This window comes from Bos taurus, chromosome 17 (genome assembly GCF_002263795.3).
Source record: "Bos taurus isolate L1 Dominette 01449 registration number 42190680 breed Hereford chromosome 17, ARS-UCD2.0, whole genome shotgun sequence".
Classification (NCBI taxonomy): Eukaryota; Metazoa; Chordata; class Mammalia; order Artiodactyla; family Bovidae; genus Bos; species Bos taurus.
Genome location: NC_037344.1, coordinates 10,279,772 through 10,299,701, shown reverse-complemented (window position 1 = coordinate 10,299,701; position 19,930 = coordinate 10,279,772). Strand labels below are relative to the sequence as shown.

Below are 19,930 nucleotides of genomic sequence, written 5' to 3'. Positions count from 1 at the left end.
CCGGACATGCTCTCCCTGGCGGGGCAGGACATGCCGTACTTATCTGCAGTGGGCAGCTGGCCAGGAATTTAGGGACGTTTAAAATAGTGCTGTTGTGTTGATGATGTTCTTTTGAAAGCCCTTCATGTTGTATTTACTTCTCTGCGTGAGTCCTGTCATCCTGCGTTTTTAATTTTTGTCCGTTGCTGTAAATCGGGGAGTTTTCAGTGACGCTGAGTATATGGGAGTTCTGGTACATCAGGGCAGTTGCCTGAGGCCCAGAGGTGCAGGGAAGCTTGGGGAAGGCGGGCGTGTCTGGAGAGAGAAGTGAGAGCTTGCCCAGTGGTGTCCAGACGTAGGCGGGCATCTTGTCCCTCAGTTGCATCCTCTTCCCCCTTGAGCTGTCTCTGTGTACACAGAATCTTCAGGCTTTTGAGACCTCTTCCTTCCTTCCTTTCTGTTTTTTCTTCTCCATGTTCTTCCCCACCACAGATTTTACTCTTGTGAACACACTGGGCCAGGAAGCACTTGCTGGGTGCTGGACCCTGAGCTTATGTCCTGATAAAGAAAGCACTGGGTTGAGTCTTGAAGGCTTTAGTTACTATTGGGTTGGCCAAAAAGTTAGTTTGGGTTTTTCTGTACGCTCTTACAGACCCAGTGGACTTTTTGTCTGACCCAGTAGTTTGGATGCTTCCAGGCAAGGCAGGATGGGTGTTCCCTCAACTCATTCTGATTTGCTTCACTCCTTTCTCATCATTCTTACCTAGTCTCAAGGATCTTCTGGAAGCATTTGGTTATGTGATTTCTGTATCTTTTGGGGGTTTTGACACTGATTTTGTTTCAAACTTTCTATGACAATTTTAAAGTTTCAAAAATGCTTCATGGGGTTATTAAAATAATACATGTTGGTTGTGTGTGTGTGTTAGTCACTCAGTTGTATCTGAGTTCTCTGTGACCCCACAGGTTGTTGCCCATCAGGCTCCTCCATCCATGGAATTTTCCAGGCAAGAATACTAGAGTGGGTTGCCATTTCCTTCTCCAGGAGATCTTCCTGACCCAGGAATCAAACCCGGGTCTTCCGCGTTGCAGGCAGACTCTTTACTGATTGAGCCACTAGAGAAGCCCATGTGTGTTAACATAAACTAAGTAGCTTTTACCACTGGGGAGAAACTTCCGTGACATTCTGTCTTTAGTACCACCTTGGGTGGTGGTTCTCCAAGCTGGGTCGGTGGACCAGTAGCGGAACTGGGAACTTGTTTGGAAATGCAAACTTTCGGGCGCCTGTCCAGACCTACTGAATCAGGAACTCTGGGGTGGGACACGTCAGGCTCTGTTTTGATAACCCTCCAGGTTGTTGTGCAACATTTCTACAACTGCACCACTGGCCCCGGGTGCTCGTGAAAGCTCCACTGGCTTTCGTAGTCTTGGAGCCAGATCTGTCTGAAAGTTTTTGTTGTTGTTGAGTCTCTCAGTTGTGTCCCACTCTTCGTGACCCTATGAACTGCAGCAAGCCAGGCTTCCCTGCCCTTCACTATCTCCTGGAGCTTGCTCAAACTTATGTCCACTGAGTCGGTTGTGCCATCCAACCATCTCATCCTCTGTCACCCCCTTCTCCTCTGGTCTTTGATCTTTCCCAGCATCAGGGTCTTTTCCAGTGAGTCGGCTCTTCACATCAGATGGCCAAAGTATTGGAGTTTGAGCATCAGCCCTTCCGTTGAATATTCAGGACTGATTTCCTTTATGATTAACTGGTTTGATCTCCTTGCTGTCCATGGGACTCTCCAGAGTCTTCTCCAACACCACAGTCTGAAAGTTGGAGCCACTCTGAATTGCTTTTTGGTGACTTTGTGCCTCTCAGGAGGTTAAAGTAGTCTTTACGACCCTAAGTTTTCACTTGTCATTTCCAAAGTATTTTGAACTATATCTCATTTATTTTAATGGAGCAGATTTCTGCTGTTAGAAATTTTACGTATTTCTGTATTTGCATCAGGTCTTAGGTGCAGCTCGCGAGATCTCTGTTGCATCTTGTGGAATCTTCTGTTGAGGCACCTGGGCTTCGTAGTTGTGGTGCAGGGGCTTAGTTGCCCCTCAGCATGTAGGGTCTGGTTCCCTGAGCAGGGATCTAACTCAAGTCTCCTGTAATGCAAGGTGGGTTCTTAACCACTGGACGACCAGGGAAGTCCCTCTGCTGTTAGGAATTACAGTGTTCTTTAGCTTGTGTTTAGTAATTGCTTCCGAATTCCTGTAAAGACATTACATGCCATTAGAAAAACTGCCTTTCATGTCATCTATTTATATTTTATACAGTATATCAAACCTAATTTAATTAGTTGTGTTACAGATAAATGACACATTTTTATGCAGCATTCCCTTGGCAGGCACAATTCAGGGGGGAGAGAATCCACCTTCAACTTATTTATGAAAACTTTTCTCTGTTCACTGTAAAAACTGTCAGTGATCTATATTTATGAAGAATTTTTCTCATAACTGACCTTTACAACTTGACAACACTGTTTTTCTGGGAAATCCGCTATAATTCAGCCGGACGCAGATGTCATAGTGAAGCTTGTTCTTCTGGAATGCACCTTTTGAGGCTTGGATTTTTTTCTGACCTAGAAGCCTGTAGAGCCGGGGTCCCCAACCTCTGGATCTAATACTGATGATCTGAGGTGGAGCTGAAGTCATAGTCAAAATAGAAACAAAATGTACAGGAGATGTAATGCGCTTGAACCATTCTGAAACGGCCCCTGTGACTTACGTGTGGACACCCCGGGCGGGTGGCCGGGGCTCCTCCCGGGCCCTCTCGCGGGAAGCCTGGCCTCCTGACTCAGTGTCCTCACTCCTGGTGACTCAGGGTCATCTGTGGCCTCGCAGCCCTGTCATCGTCAGATGCTGCTTCCCTCTTGAAACTTGCGGTTCCTGAATTTCAGCTCCTTGGGCTTCTCCTCTGCTTCTGAGGAATCAGCCAGCTCTTGGGATAAACCACTTAGTACTGATGTGAAGGAGTAAAAAGCAGGCATGGACCCTTCCACTTGCCCCCCCCCCCCCGCCACACACACACAAACACACACTCGCTACACACATTCACCCCCGACAGACACACACACACACACACACACACACACACAGACACTCGCTACACACACATTCACCCCCGACAGACAGACACACACACACACACAGACACTCGCTACACACATTCACCCCCAGCAGGACCAGAAGGTAACCAGCCTGCTCAGTCAGCCGTCTCGTCCCCATTAGTGGGAATCAGTTCAGCTGCACCCACAGTTTCCTGAGGGAAAGACTTTCATTCAGGTCCTGTCGTGTAGCACTTCCGCAGTAAGGCTTTGGCTCCTAAAACAGAGATGAGGGAGAGCTTAGGGAAACTTAGGTGTTATCCCATCATTCCAAAAAAGGAAAGGAAACGGAAACTGGAAGAGGTGGAATGATTTGACTTGGGCTTCCTGGTGGCTCACACGGTTAAGAATCCGCCTGCAATGCCTCAGACTCAGGTTCGATCCCAGGGTCAGAAAGATTTCCCCTGGAGAAGGGAATGGCAACCCACTCCAGTATTCTTGCCTGGAGAATTCCATGGAATGACTTGACTTATATCACAAAGTAAGTTGGTGACAGAGATGCAAAGAGAATCTTTATCCTATCTTCTGGTAGTCCAGTGACAGTGTTCCTTGCCTTTAGCTCCTCGTAAGATTGAACACCCCCACCTCCACCTTTGAATATGGGTCAGATGTATGTGTATTCTTACAGCTGCTGCCCTCCCCCAGGCAGCAGTCAGGAAGAAACGTGACTTTGGTTGTTACCTGGCCTGTTTGGACAAGAGTAACCTCTCACTATTTCAGTCAACAGACCACTTAAGGACCGCTGAAAGAAAAAATATAAATTCTGCTGGTGGTTGGAACACCCTTGAGGCCTTCTGGGTGGGTCAGGGAAGTGCCAGTATTATTACCTAAAGATCGCGTGCCATCATTTTGAAAGAAAATCTGGGTACCATAGTGGAGCACTCCTTAAAGAAATGATTCAGCTGTGAGACTCCTGATGGCACAGAAGGAAAAAAAAATACATGGGGAAAACCAGATATTGGTGACTGAACTGAAACTGACTGAGAAGAGTTGGACTCTGAAGAAGCTTTAGAAATATCTGTGATATATTTTGCCTTTTGTTGTTTTAAAAATGTATGCCCAAGAAGGGAACATGAGGGGCTTCCCTGTGGTTCAGTGGTTAAGATTTCCATGTAGAAGGTGGAGGTTCGACCCCTGGTTGGGGAACTAAGATCCCGTATGCCTCACGGCCAAAAAAACAAAAACATAAAACAGAAGCAATATTATAACAAACTGAATAGAGACTTTAAAAATGGGCAATGTCAAAAAAAATCTTAAAAAAAAAAAGATGTATTATAAAAACATATTTGACTCCCAAAGATCATTTTTAGTAAATATAAAAGTACTTAGGGTTGATAGTGAATGATGTTACTAGCAGCATTTTTTTAATAGTATGGGAAAATATGGAGTGTCTTAGTTTTAGTGGCTTGTTAGATTTAATGAAACATAGTAGTACCGTGGTGGTGGCGACTGTTAGAGGCCCAGGGGAGAACCACTGGAAAGTGTAGTGGAAGGAATATGGAATTGGAAGCAGTGGAAGACATGATTTCCCGTTGCAGGAAGTGGAATCCTCCACTGGGCCTCATTGCTGTGAGGTTCCATCGCTGCATTAGCGTGGAGACCAGGGTTCCCACGTCTGCCCCCAGCCTGTGAATGAGCAGAGAAGAGGTACGAAAGTAGGCTTATCCCTGGAGACTGGAGTCCTCTGGCAGGCAGCCAGGGCTCAAGGAGTCCCTGACGGTCTAGTCGAACTTTTTCTAGAACTGCACTGCAGTCTAACATGCACCCACCCCACGTTTCTTCCTTCCTTGACTCCTTTCCCTGGGGCCAGACGTTCATGGATATTGGATGACTTCCAGCCTCCCCTGTCTCCTTCCCCCTTTTCTCTCATGAACATTTCTCAGATATCTTGTCTTTCTAATCCTGTCTTGGTGTCTGCTTTTTAGAAGACCTGGTCTAATACAGACACAGACTGTTCTGAAGGAGAGAGAATGTGTCCATATGTTGCAAGAAGGGGGGCCCCGTCCAGAACCTGAGAATGGGTTCTTGTTTAACACTCAGAAGTGAATTATTGAAGACACCCATACTGGCAAAGCAAGAGACTTTATTGGCAAGGGGCGCCCGGGTGGAGAGCAGCAGGGTCAAGGAACCCAGGAGGATGGCTCTGCCATGTGGCTCCCAGTCTTGGGTTTTATAGTGATGGGATTAGTTTCCAAGTTGTCTCTGGTCAATCATTCTGACACAGGGTCCTTCCTGGTGCTGTGGGCATCACTCAGGCAAGATGGGTTCCAAAGAGGAGGATTCTGGGAGGACATGCGGACTGGCATCTCCTGTGTCTTTTTACCTTTCCTGAACTCTTCCAGCTGGTGGGGGCTTGTTAGTTCCACGTTCCTTACCAGGAACTCCTGTCGCAAATGGTCACTATGGTGCTTGGCCACGGTGGGCGGCTTCAGTCAGTGTTTCCCCTAACACATGTAGGAAACTCAACTTGGGCATTCGTGGCGACTTTATCACCAGCAGCAGAAAATTGATCCAGAAATGCTGTTCTCTGTATTATATAATTTTGTGAGAGAATCTCGCTTTGTAAAACAAACACGTTTGAATGCCATTATGAGCTGGGCAGAGTACTCGCACCTGAGGATACAGAGAGAACCTAGGCCCTATTCCAGGATGAGGTGCTTAGCTCGTGGCTATGCAGCAGAGAATGAGTTATCAAGGGCCCTGCTGCCCCAGGCCTCACAGAAGGGGTGGACAGCTCACCTCTTTGTCACTGGTCAACAGTGTAGGTGCTCTTTTCTGACTATTCTCCTTTCTCCCTCTCTCTCTCTGTCATATTTTCTTTATTCAGCAATTTATTGTCTCCTTGTTCATGACATTCCATTTCTAGCTATGCCACTGAGTTATACTGTTTACCTCAGAAATTAACATTTTCTTATTTACAGTTAAAAAAAAAATCCCCCTAATTTTCTCAAGATACTTTTACAGCTTTTTGACAGGTTTAACTTTCACTCCTGTGGCATTTTATTCCTTCTCATGATGTTCTGCCCAAGTATTTATTTTGTCTGAAAAATAGAAGCCAGGTTTTTGTGGTCCCTCAGGCACAGAGGGAATGAGTTTCAAGGCTAAACATCCACACATCCCTATTAGGCTGTGCTCAGTCGCTGAGTCGTGTCCTGCCCTTTGAGACCCTGTGGGCTACAGCCCCCCAGGCTCCTCTATCCATGGAATTTTCCAGGCAGGGACACTGGAGTGGGTTGCCATATCCTCCTCCAGGGGCTCTTCCAGACCCAGGGATCAAACACACATCTCCTGTGTCTCCTGCTTTGCAGGTGAATTTTTTTTACTGCTGTGCCACTGGAGTAGCCCCTTATTAGGTAAAACCCAATAGCTTTTGTTAGAAGATTCTTGATTTTTCCTAAGTATGAAAAGCAAACAAAAAATAAACACTAAAAAACCTTTCCTGTTTGACTTAAACAATCTGAATAAAATTGGTACTTTATTTTGGTTAATGCCCTTCAAAATTGATGCTTCCCTCCCCCCACCCCCAAGCAGTCCCCAAACACTAAGATATTTGTTTTTAGAAAATAGGCATTAAGTGCATCTTAAAATTTTGTCATAAAATGACTCAACTTCTTTTTTGAGAGCAAAAGTGAAAGTCGCTCAATCGTGTCCAACTCTTTGTGACCCCACGGATTATGCAGTCCATGGAATTCTCTAGGCAAGAATACTGGAGTGAGTAGCCTTTCCCTTCTCCAGGGAATCTTCCCAACCCAGGAATTGAACCTAGGTCTCCCCCATTGCAGGTGTATTCTGTACTAACTGAGCTATCAGGGAAGCCCCTTTCGAGGGTGAGGTGGCCAAACATCAGGGGCACTAACGCAGAGCAGAAGTGGTCAGACCTTGAGCTCAAACCCTCTAGCTTTGTTAAGTTTCAAGCTGTTTAGAATTAGGACTGAAAGTTGAAGAACTTTTATTCTTGAATTGTCTGAATAAAAGCACAAGCGTGGTAACTAAAGTCATGCATTTGGAATATATATCAATATTTTACAAATTATGGTTCCTAGGCTTTTAAGTGAAATTGCCGTGGTCTGAAAGAATCAGACATTGAAGGAACCATCTCATATTAATTGGCTTCTCATTTTCAGGTCCAAACCCTACAGAATTAATGTGCAGACCCTCTGCACCTATGTCCCAATTAGAGCTTATTTTACAGGTCCATTAAAATGCTCTCCAATTCTTAGCTGGTGAGTTCGAGCTATTACCACTAGAAAATTTAATTTCATGTTTTCCCATTAATTCTTTTTTCTGACCAGGAGGGATTAAGTTAGCTTGTACTGTGCTTAGAAATAAAATAACATCCAAGGATTTATTTATTTTGAAGTTTAAAATTGCTTCTAGCATGATATCCTCTTCCTCTTTTTACTTAACAGTATTAAGTAGGCAGAGAGCAAGTAATGTCCTTCTGTATTGTTGAGAATACACAGGTAACAAAAGAAAATTGTTTTTCCTGTGGTCTAAAAACAGAACTAGATAGCATATTCAAAACCAGAGATATTACTTTGCCAACAAAGGTCCTTCTAGTCAAGGCTATGGTTTTTCCAGTGGTCATGTATGGATGTGAGAGTTGGACTGTGAAGAAGGCTGAGCGCCGAAGAATTGATGCTTTTGAACTGTGGTGTTGGAGAAGACTCTTGCGAGTCCCTTGGACTGCAAGGAGGTCCAACCAGTCCATCCTAAAGGAAATCAGTCCTGAATATTCATTGGAAGGACTGATGTTGAAGCTGAAACTCCAGTACTTTGTCCACCTCATGCAAAGAGTTGACTCATTTGAAAAGACCCTGATGCTGGGAGGAATTGGGGGCAGAAGGAGAAGGGGATGATAGAGGATGAGATGGCTGGATGGCATCACCGACTTGGTGGATGTGAGTTTGGGTGAGCTCCAGGAGTTGGTGACGGACAGGGAGGCCTGGCCTGCTGTGATTCATGGGGTCTCAAAGAGTTGGACACGACTGAGCAACTGAACTGAACTGAAAAACAGAACTAGTTAGCTCAGAGCCTAAGTGAGGAAATGCTGGCCTCGTATTTATCTCTGTGGCAGGACTCTTAGCAAAACCAGCTGTGAAACTTCATCATTTTTTGCCAACATTAGAGCCTTAAAAAAAAAAAGGGCGGGGGGGAGGACTTTAGTGTTCATTTAAATTTTCCCTTTAAGATTTGAGCCTTAATTGATAGGGGGAAGGTACAGTACAGGGAGAGACTGGCTAGAGGGAGAAAGAGGAAGCGAAGGAGCATGTGGATGGGGAGTAATCTAATTAATTAAAAGAGAATTGGTTTAATCAGGAGAAAAATCTTGTTTTGGAATATGGAGAAGGATAGCACTGAAAGCAGTTGGACAAGATGGTTTCAGGTTCTGAACTTTAAAAAAAATATTAGTCTAGATTCTCACTTTCTTGGTCTAGCTTTTCTGAACAGAAAGGAGGTTCATTGTTTGTTTATTTGGCTGCCTTGGGTCTTAGCTGTGGCACACGGGGTCTTCATTGCATCACGAGGGATCTTTTGTTGCAGCACTTGGACTCTAGTTGGGGCGTTCGGGCTGAGTTGTTGTGCTGTGCAGCCCTTAGTTGCTCCATGACCTGTGGGATCTTAGTTCTCTTAGTTCCCTGACCAGGGATTGAACCCTCATCCCCTGCATTGCAAGGTGACTTCTTATCCAGTAGACCACCAGAAAGGGAGTTTATTAAAGAATAGTAGTAGCTTGCAGTATCTTTTTGGGAACTGGGAATGATGCTGAGGGTTGTACCACAGAGTTGGGCTTGAAGACGGCCGCTGTTGCCACCACACGATGAGTGCACCAGCAAAACCACTGCCCCTGGTGGCTGTTGGTGGAACTGCTGCGCCTGGGAAAGAGGCGTTGCTCCCACCACCAGGACTTGGTTTCTCAAGTACTGTTGCTCAGATGCTCAGTCGTGTCTGATTCTTTGCGACCGCGTGGACTGTAGCCTGCCAGGCTCCTCTGTCCATGGGATTTTCCAGGCAAGAATACTGGAGTGGGTTGCCATTTCTTCCTTCAGGGGATCTTCCCAACCCAGGGATCGTGCTAGTTTCCAAATCAAATTCTTGAGTGGGGGTCACTGAGTAGTGGAACTCTGGCCGGGCGCCAGGACCTCACGCAAGATAGCAGGGAAAGCAAGTGTCTGTCATTTTCAGCCTTTACAGTGGAAGATGGGTTTTGTCCTATTTGGGAGGAGAATTTCTCAAACATAGAAAGGAGGTTTCAAGTATCCAGTAGCCGAAAAGGACAGATATCCACTACCTATAATGTTTATGCCTGATGGTAATGCAATACCATTTTCCCATGAAAAGATTAAATGAGAAATCTTTGTATAGCTTGAACTTACATACTTTTTAAGTATGCATGTATGTGTCTGCCAGATAATCAGATGTATATTATCATGATTTAGTTGATTAAATGTGTGTCTGTATTTAAAAATTAAATTACCAGTGTATAATTTAGGAATATTTCCCATATTTCATGAAGAAATTATTCCAGGTTATTCCGTTGCCATTAATGTAATAATTATGATGCATTCTGAATTTTTCAGCACAGCTTTCCTTGTGGCCACGTCAGTCTGAGTTCTTTGAGATACAGACCTCTTTAAAATGTCTTTTCTGATGCTTTCACTGGAAATTTTATCTCAAGCTACAATTTTATCTTACAGCACATTTGGACAGTCTCACTTAAAAAAAATTATTCCTGAGATGAATTTTCATGGCTTTCTGTTTTTAAAAATTTACTTTATTGAGGTGTAGGTGATTTACAAAGTTGTGTTAATTTCTGCTTTACAGCAGAGTCATTCAGTTATACGTATATGTACATTCATGACTTCCTTAATGTAATCACTTAGCTTGTTCTTCTAGAGTGGTTTTTATGAAATTACTGAACATCTCCTGAATGATAAATAAATCTCTTCAATTTCTTAGCTTCCCCTCGTGCTTGTAAGTCAAACCTGTTTGTGATCTCTAAGCAGCTGAAACTAGGGGTGTTCAGGGCTGTTTTAGGCTAAGATTCTTGAAATAATTCTTTGTTCATCAAAATGTTGGAAAGTGCACTCCTTTGGGAGGCTAAGAATTCTTATATAGGGCTAAGTCTCTTTTTTTCCTGAGGGGAAGTTTGAGAAACACAGTCCTTATGATCAGATATATATGAGAGTTCCTTGACACCTTTTCTCAAGGTTCTGTTCAAGGAAAAATAATATGTCTTTGCCGAAAGGTTTCTCTGCTGCTCTTCTTGACACTGGAGTTGGAAAGTCGAGTTTTTGCTTCAGTCTAATGAAATGGAAGTCTCTGGAAGGTCATGGGAGAAAAATAGTGGAAATTCTCCCTTGCTTTCAGATTATGCATTCCTCTGGGGTCAAGAACACTTGGAATCCAGGCTTAAAATAACGAGAGCCATGGGGAATGGTCATAATTCCTTCTGTTTCATTACAATCTGTCTGTCCTTGTTAGAGCTGAGTGATTAGGAAGGCAGGGCGTAGTGAGGCTACTGGCTGATGCATTGTTTGACCTGGACTGAGACTTAAAAAAAAAAAAAAAGAAATTACTAAAGATATCCTGGGATGCAGTTCTGCCTTTGTTGCCTTTTTACTGAATATGGGTTTCTGGTCGTAAACCCTCTTCTCTTTAGAATGTATATCAGAACTTCGCCTTGAGAAGGGATAGTTAGGGAGTTTGGGATGGATATGTAAATGCTGCTCTAGGTGAAATGGATAACCAACAAGGACTTGCTGTTTAGCACATGAAGCTCTGCTCAGTGTTATGTGGTAGCCCAGATGGGAAGGGAGTTTGGGGGAGAATGGATGCATGTATATGTATGGCTGGGTCCCTTTGCTCTTTGCCTGAGGCTGTCACAACATTGTTAATTGGCCATACTCCAATAGAAAATAAAAGGTTAAAAAAAATGAACTTCACCTTTGACGTCATACGTGAGGGAAATTGAAAGCAGTGGCAGTGGTTCTTCCCAGTAGAGCCTGATCTCTTCAGGTCAGCTAGTATTGTCACGGGAGTCTCAGCTCTGGCTTAAACTGCAGAGGGAGATAAAGATACCACTCTATCATTCCTTTTTAAAAAATATTTATTTATTTGGCTGTGCTGGGTCTTAGTTGCAGCACAGGGGATCTTTAGTCGTGGCATTTCAACTGTTAGCTGTGGCATATAGGATCTCCTTCTCTGACCAGAGATTGAACCCTGGCTCCCACCCTGCACCGGGAGCCCAGACTCTCAGCTCGGACCACCAGGGAAGTCCCATCGTCCCTTTCCTTTTTAGACGTTTAAGCTCTCAGATCCTAATGGCTTACAAAAAGGGATTTCAGGCTTACCTAGTGAGAAGAATTGAATCCTCCACACTGTTACCTGATACTCTGGTTCTCCGACTTTGGATTGTGGAGTTCTGATGGGTCTGTGGTTTGTCATCATGACACAAGTGTGTGCGTCTGCCTCTTGCATCTCATGCTGAATCCCAGGTGAGAGAGATGGTGGGACCTCGAGGTCTCCTTGGCTGAATCTGCGGTAGTGTCTTAGGACACGGGCCATCTTGCTTCAGTGAGTACTTGTTGACGGGGAAGGAGCCTGGGCGTCACACTACCTGGTTGGGTCCATCGTAGTTCGTACTGAGTTCCTCTTGGGGGTGAACCCAAATCTGCCCTATAGCTTTTCTTCGTTAGACGTCATTTTGTCCTCTTTGAGCGTATCAAAGTGATTTTTCCTTCTCTCATACTGTACCCTTTTAAATATTTGAAAACAGCTTACATCTTGTTCCCTCGAAATGTTCTTTTTCTCCCTAATCACATTAAACACTTTTTTTTAACCTGTTCTTCTAAACATTTTTAGCCTTCTCATCTCAGATTCCTAATATGCACCATTAGAGAATGTCTCTCTCTCCTTTTTTTAAGTTTATTTTTTAATTGAAGGATAATTGCTTTACAGAATTTTGTTGTTTTTCTGTCAAACCTCAACATGAATCAGCCACAGGTATACATATATCCCCTCCCTTTTGAACCTCCCTCCTACCTTCCTCCCCATCCCACCCCTTTAGGTTGATACAGAGCCCCTGTTTCAATTTCTTGAGACATACAGCAAATCTATTTTACGAGAATGTCTCTCTTCAAATGTGGTGAACCTGCTGTTGAGATAGTTTCTGATCTTACAAGACACAATTGAATGATTGTCTTATTTGGATTTGAACAATATATGTAGCCTACATATGTGTTCATTAACTTCTAGGGTGCCTTATGACAACTTCAGTTCATGCTGAACTTTTAGTTCACTCAAACTTTTAGGAGCCACAGCCCCTGCTAAAGTCCACTATTAAATTTACATGAGCTGTTGTTAAGACACCTTTCACACTTGAGCATTTGGCTTTCAAGACTGCCTGGTTGGTTGCTTATCTCAGGCAAATACTGCAGCAGTGCTTTTGAGTCCTTTTCAACTTGAGAGCTTCTTGAGCTGTGATTTCCTTATCCAGCATTCAACCTTCCCTCCCTACTTTGGTGCCCTGCAAATATGACAAATGGATATTTAAAAAAATATATAATCAGCTAAGAGTAAGAAGAACAGCTTACGCCCAAGGTGATTCTCTGAGGCAGGGTTGAGTCACCCGGGGTCCATAGGCCCAACACAACTTGCCTCTTGTTTTGTAAATGAAATTTTGTCAGATCACAGCTACACTCGTTCGTAGGTATACTATGTATGGCCGCGTTTTTACTGCTTGGGGCAGAGTTGAGTAGTTGCATCTGAGGCTGCACAGTTCAAAACCTGGATTATTTACTACCTGACCTTCTATAGAAAGAATTGTCTGACCCCTGCTGTAAGATGAGACCAACTGATTTATTAACATACTTTATGTTCACATAGATACATTCTGTTTCTAAGCAAGACTGTCTCAAACTCTTTCCATGGCTCATTAGCAAGGCTTCTTATGACATTTTTTGTGTGTCTGCTTCAAGTATTTCATGCGAAAAATACAGTTATAAAACTGTATACATGGTTATAAAATCACATTCTAAATTTGCTTTCTCTGTTTTTAAAAATCTGATTGATTTTTAATATTTTAGGATTTGAAAACTCTTCTCCATACTATTACTTCAGTTGTTTCTTTCAAATTGGGTAATTTCCCCATCAGGAATTGCCTCAGTTTTAGGCACATTCCCTGGAATTGGTATACGTTTATCTCTAGGGAAGAAGACTCACTTTGGCATTAGAAAACTTCCATAACATTTATTACTCACAAATATTATATAGTATTTTTGTGAAATTATAGAAGGAACAGAGAGATTTCATGGAGTCTCTATTTTTAGAAAAAGAAGAAAACCATCTTTGTCGTTCAACCCACATTGCCTTACTCCGAAGCATTTAGCAGCTACTTTAGGATTTTGTCTTTGAATAGAATTGCTCAGTTCAGAAGTTACATAATCAGGCTTTTTTTTTTTTTTTTTAAGTTTATTTATTTTTGGCTTTGCTGGATCTTCATTGCTCTTTGTGGGCTTCCTCCGGTTGTGGTGAGCAGAGGCTCCCTTCGTTGCGGTGCGTGGACGTCTCTTCTTGCAGAGCACAGGCTCTTGGCACGTGGGCGTCAGCGGTTGCACCTCGAAGGCTCCAGAGCACAGGCTTCGTTGCTCCATGGCATGTGGAATCTTCCTGGACCAGGGATCAAACCTTTGTCTCTGGCATCGGCAGGTGGATTCTTAACCACTGCACCACCAGGGAAGTCCAGACTTTATTATAGAAGAAAAATGATAGTGGCGTTTAAGTTAAAAAATTTTGATCAAAACACTTTGATCAAAGAATTGGGTTGCAGTGATGCCTGCCGTAACTACTATTTCTGTTATTTTGGAAATAATGCTTGTTGACCTGCCAACAGTAAGGTGGAAGCCCCTTATAATTTTTGTCTACACTAGTGCTAGCCCTTGGAAGTTAGATATTGCATCAATTCTCTCGGCTAAGGATGGATATAAAATTGCTCATGTGGAATCTTTGTGGCATGATCCTTTTGTGAAGGACAGTGCTTACTCCACAGAGTTTGGGGTTTCAGGGTTCTGATTTTAAAGGGTCTTCACGTAGCTACATCATCGTTGCCACGTTTAGTGTTGATTCAGCATCTCTAGGTCGCATCCTGGTGACTTCTGGAGCCCGTCAGACTTCTCCAGCCTCCTCCCCTGATTTCTGATTTCTTCAGGGGCTTTAGTGACGCTGAATTGCTGGTGGTTCCATGCTAAGAATCACTGGTTTCCCCTCTTTCTTTTATTCTTATCCTTTGACCTGAGAACTCCCATGCCTGTTTCAGGCTCAGTTCTGTATTATCCCTTCAGGAAGTCCTCTGTCTCCTAAGCACCTGTTCTGGGCCTCACCCACACTGCACACACTACATTATATCATCTTATGCTGATGGGCTCTCAGAAATAGTCTTACTAGGATGAACCCAACTGCTCACCTTCTTCATGCCTCATTGGAGACAGTCGCACAAGGCCCAGTGGAGGTCCCATAAACTCCTGCTTACTTCTCAGCCAGGAAGCCCTGTCCCCACTGTTTGTAATGATTCCTTCTTTCATGCTCCTCTTTATGCGCACTTTTCTCCGCACCCGAAATCTTGAGAACTGACTTTGCCTTGTATGGAAAAAATAACTCTCTGGTAGCAAATCCCACAGCTTCTGTTCATGAAATCCACACACCCCTTTGTTTGAGCCACTGCTTGTTCCTTGCATCCTGTCTCCACCCCCATTAGAGACTTTAGACCATCTTTTCTGTATTCTTAACAGGGTGTGCTTTAATCTTTTTAATTTATTTCTTCGGCTGTGCCGGGTCTTCATTGTAGCGCATGGGACCTTCGCTCCTCGTTGTGACATGCAGGATCTAGTTCCCTGACCAGGGATCGAACCCAGGCCTTCTGCTTTGGGAGTTCAGCGTCTTAACCTCTGCATCACCAGAGAAGCCCCTGCTTTCACCTTTGAAATGTCGACCTTACTAAGAAAACAAACACACACGCCTTTGCTTTATGTCGTGCTCCCTTTCGGCCGCCCTCCTCTCATCTCTGTCCTTCGTGGCCATCCTTGTGGAGAAGGGCTGTTCCCACAGATGTCCTCGCTTTTTAGTTATAAGCCAGCTCCAGTCTGGCCTTTTCTGTCTCCTTGCCTTGGGTATTGCTGAGGCCTTGTTCCTTATTTAATTTCTCTGCGGCTCATGCGGCTAAAACCCTGTCTTCATCATCAGTGCCCCAGTAGCTTCTTTCCAGTGTCTGTTGTCGTCTCCTCCTCCTGTTTGTCCCTTTCTGAGCATCCTAAGTGCCTAGTCTGAGACCTCTTGTTTCAATCCCCTACCACATCCTACTTGAGTTCTTTGGCTTCCAATACCACCTACTTGTAAACGACTCTTGCCAGATGTATATTTTTGATCTAGATGTCTTTCCTGGACGTTGCACCAATGTCTCTGGCAGCCTCTTTTACTCATCTTTTGATCGTCTCTCAGCATCTCCAATGTAACATAACCCTGGAGTGCTTCCTCCCAATTGCCTTTCCTCAGAAGCTTCCTCTTTCAATAAATAAATGAATAATATTGTTGTCCATTCAGTTGCAGATGGCAGAAATCTAAGAGTCATCTTGGAAACCCTTACCCTTTCCACGTTCAGTCCATCACCAGTTACTTTAGTTCTGCCTGTACATATCTCTGCAGTCTATCTGCTTCTCTCTAGTTTTGTTGTCACTGCCTTCAAGCCATCATCCTCTCTTGCCTGTGTTGCTCTGGAAGCTTCCTAACAAATCTTTCTCCTTCCAGTTTTCCTTACCTCTAATCTCTCTTTCTCAGAGAGCCAGAAAGAGCCAGAATCTGGTGATTAAGACTTTACCTTCCAATGCCGGTGTTGTGGGTTCAATCACTTGTTGGGGAGCTAAGATCTCACAAGCCTTGTGGCCAAAAAACCTAAACATAAAACAGAAGCAGTATTGTAGAAAATTCAATAAAGACTTTAAAAGTGGTCCATATTAAAAAAAAAAAAAAAACTTAAATCGGAGTCATCTTTGAAAGATCATTGTAATAATTCTGAGCTTAAGGTCCTTTGCTGCTGCTGCTGCTAAGTTGCTTCAGTCGTGTCCGACTCTGTGTGACCCCATAGATGGCAGCCCACCAGGCTCCCCCGTCCCTGGGATTCTCCAGGCAAGAACACTGGAGTGGGTTGCCATTTCCTTCTCCAATGCATGAAAGTGAAACGTGAAAGTGAAGTCGCTCACTTCACTTTCCGACCCTCAGCGACCCCACGGAGTGAAGCCCACCAGGCTCCTCCGTCCATGGGATTTTCCAGGCAAGAGTACTGGAGTGGGGTGCCATTGCCTTCTCCCAGTGTGAGAGTAATAGTGAGTTTCTATTAATCCCAAAATAAAATAGCCCTTTCCCTGGACTCCCAGGCATAGCTTGTTCTGGTCCCCTGCCTTCTCTCATCTCTCTGTTCGCTTGCTTGTTCTCTGTGCTTCAGACTCACTGGTCTTTTGCTGTTTCCTGAGATCCTCACCTCAGTCCTTTGCCTCTGCTGGCTTTAGGCTGCAGTTCCAGCCTTGTTCTTTGCACCACTAATTCTGTCTGATCGTTCAGACCTCAAGCTTAAATATCACTTCTTTGAGGAAGCCCTCCCAGAGCTCATTTCTCCCTCTATCTCCTCTAATAGATTTGTCAGCCATGGGCCTACATTTCTCTGTTGGAACGAGTTACTGGACCTCTTTCTGCACATTTGCTCATGTCTTCATGTGTCCACTGTCTATCTCCCCACCTAGACAGTAAGTTCCACAAGGGCAGGGGCTGCACTTGGGCTATGTGTTCATAGTTGTGTCTTTAATACATGGTACTTGGCACTGAGTGTTCAGCACGTATGTGTCTCATGAGATAGTTTATTGATATGGCAGCTTGGAATGGGGAGGTGCCCATTTGGTACTTGGTGTTGCAGTACTGTATGGTAGTTAAGGCCAGGCTAGGCTCATGCTTACTTAATTTTGCATCCTTGTTCCTCTGTGAACTTGAGCAGTTATGAGCCCCTGTGGTCCCAGCATGGAATTCTGGGCTGACTTCTTTCTTGAGTTGACCAAGCCTCCAAGGATGATGTATCATATCTGGGTTTACTTAGGACCACTAGTAGGCTAGGTCCAGATGTGAAAGCCTAGGAGATGGTATTTGTGCTAAGAGAAGTGAGCCTTAAATTATTTTGAGATGGGACTTCCCTGGTGGTCCAGTGACTAAGATTCCATGCTCCCATGCTGGGTCTGCGGTTTGATCCCTGGTCAGGGAACTAGATCCCAACTAAGAGTTCATGTGGTACAACTAAGAGCCAGCTCAGGCAAATAACTAAGTGAATGAGTGAATGATTTTTGAGCTGTCGTATGTCGGTTGAATCACGTTGAAAATTTGCGGCAGAGCCTCTGATCTGCTTTCCCAGTGGACTTGGGGCTTCCATATTGTTTAGAGTCATCAGGGTTCCTGGCATGACCTGCTCTTTCCCTCTTCTGTTCTTTGGTTTGGGCTTGTTGTGGGTCACGTGGCCTACAATGTGGACAGGATGAGATTATCGTGTTTTGAAGGTGATCCCTTTCCTTTGACTTGTGATTGCTCTTAATTCTGTCTTTTGCCTACACTCTTCAACACCCAAGTAACAAATTGTCAGGGTGGGAGTGAGTGGAGCCCAGTAGCTGGCCTGGGGAAGAGAGTTCAAGCAAGCTCTAGTCATCTCGAGTGTGGACAGGATCATTTTTTTGAGGATTCTCTAAGGGGCTTCCCTAGTGGCTCAGATGGTAAAGAATCTACCTGCAATGCAGGAGATCTGGGTTCGATCCCTGGGTCAGGAGGATGCCCTGGAGAAAGGAATGGCAACCCACTCCAGTGTTCTTGTCTTTTTTGATTCCATGAATAAGTGATGTGTAGATTCTGTATTAAAATGACTTTTCACTTACATCTCACTGGATGAATCGTCTCTGGGAGAAACCCTTACGTAATGAAACAATGCAAAGGAGCATAGGGGGTTAAATGAAGATTGGTTTCCTATTCCAAGTCACTTATTTTTTTTTCTGTAATCTTAAGTTTGGATTTCTGGGGACCTTTATTGTAATAAGAGGGGGGTGATACATTGTTGTAAAGTGTCTTGAGGTTCTACTGAGATTCTATTCTGGACCTTTCTGGAAATGGTGAGAACACTACTCACTAGCATATTGTGGTTAAGTACATTCTCCTTAGGTAAATATTCCCTTGTGCATTTTCAGCATTGTTGTAGATTTTTAAAAATTTTTATTGAAATTAAAAAAATTAAAATATAGTTGATGTGCAGTGATATTATATGTTACAGGTGTATAGTATCGTAATTTACAATTTTAAGGTTATGTTTCATTTATAGTTATTAAAAAGCACTGACTGTATTCCCCCATATTGTATAATATGTTCTTGTAGCTTATTTTAAACCTAACGGTTTATACCTCTTAATCCTCTAGCCCTGTGTTGCCCTGCCCCTTTCCCTTGCCCCATTGGTAACCGCTGGTTTGTTCTTTGTATCTGTGAGTCTGCTTCTTTTTTGTTTATTCACTAGTTTACTGTCTTTTTTGATTCCACATATAAGTGTTGTGTAGATTCTGTATTAAAATGACAAGCCCCAAATCAGCCAATATAAGAATGAGTGAGGTTGTGGGTAGCATTCATGTGTGGTTCCTGTCACCGTGACCTTGCCAACTCCCCTAATATTTGGACGACTGACTGTCCTGAGCTCCAAGTGACTCTGTTTTGCTGGCACAGCCTAAATCCTATGAGAAATTTTCAGTGATGAAGGGCAGTCTGAGTACATTTAAACTTGTAGCCACAAACCTAGCTCCCTGTGTAATGTAGTCTGATCACTAATAAAGGAACGTCATTGACTTTTAAATTTCTGAGCTGAGGGATTAAAACAAAAAACAAACCCTCAAACAGAAGTGTTCTGTTAATGAGTGTGATAGACCCCTTTGTTGTTTGAAGCCAACCCTCTTGCTGTGTCTCTGAAGAAAGGGCTGTGTTGGGGCTGGGTTGCACATTTCCCTGGCGCTTTGCCCCACCTCCTCTTCCCTGAAAATATTTATGGAGATCTGGTGTGTTAATAAATGTAGAAGTGATTTAATGGCCTCATTGGCAGGGTGAGATAAAGCTGTTCAGTGTGTTGTTCGTTTTGTTTCTGGGCGGGGTGGAAGAGGGGAATGGAAAGCTCACTTTTTCCCTTTTGGAAACCTAATGCTCTGCTCTTTTGTTATCGCTCTTGTTCTCTAGGCATTAAGTGTCACCGAAACCCTGATTAAACCCTTGGAAAAATTCAGAAAAGAGCAACTCGGAGCTGTCAAGGTCGGTGTCTAATCTGAGCACACTTGTAAACAGCCAGCAGAGACACTTCTGCCGCTGGAGCACACACTCGCTTCACACTCGACAGCCGGGAAGGGGCTGTTGGAGACTAATGTCTGTTGCTGAATGTTTCAAATGTATTGTATCCCCTTTGGGGGAATCTGAAAGCAAAAACAAAGCAAAAACACCTGGACTAGATGGTAAAACCTCTCGTACTTGTCTTGGCTACACCTTTTCGTATAGAGTTTTAAAAATACCTTTCACCAAACAGCACATTTACGCTGTGCCAAGCATCTTAATCTTTGTCAAGAGGGCACTGATTTCCGTGCCCGCCTCAGTTGGGTGTCAGAGTGTAGCATCATAGGAGGGTTTAAGGTTGGAGTCGCTGCTACACCGGCCTGCCATTGAAACTAGAAAGAGACTACTTGGTTATTCTGATACACTTTTCCTGTGCTTCT

The 19,930-nt window shown here is 43.9% G+C and overlaps 1 protein-coding gene across 10 annotated transcripts in view; it reads left to right on the top strand.

The window, feature by feature from the left end:
• Positions 1-19,930, top strand: part of ARHGAP10 (Rho GTPase activating protein 10) — a 384,335-nt gene that overhangs the window by 105,056 nt on the left and 259,349 nt on the right. For 8 of the 10 annotated variants that reach the window (XM_024977157.2, XM_024977154.2, XM_024977155.2 and 5 more), the window contains 1 exon segment: positions 19,404-19,475. The exons of the other annotated variants lie outside the window; for them this stretch is intronic. In XM_024977157.2, the coding sequence (XP_024832925.1) occupies positions 19,404-19,475 (72 nt within the window). 10 annotated transcript variants of the gene reach the window in all.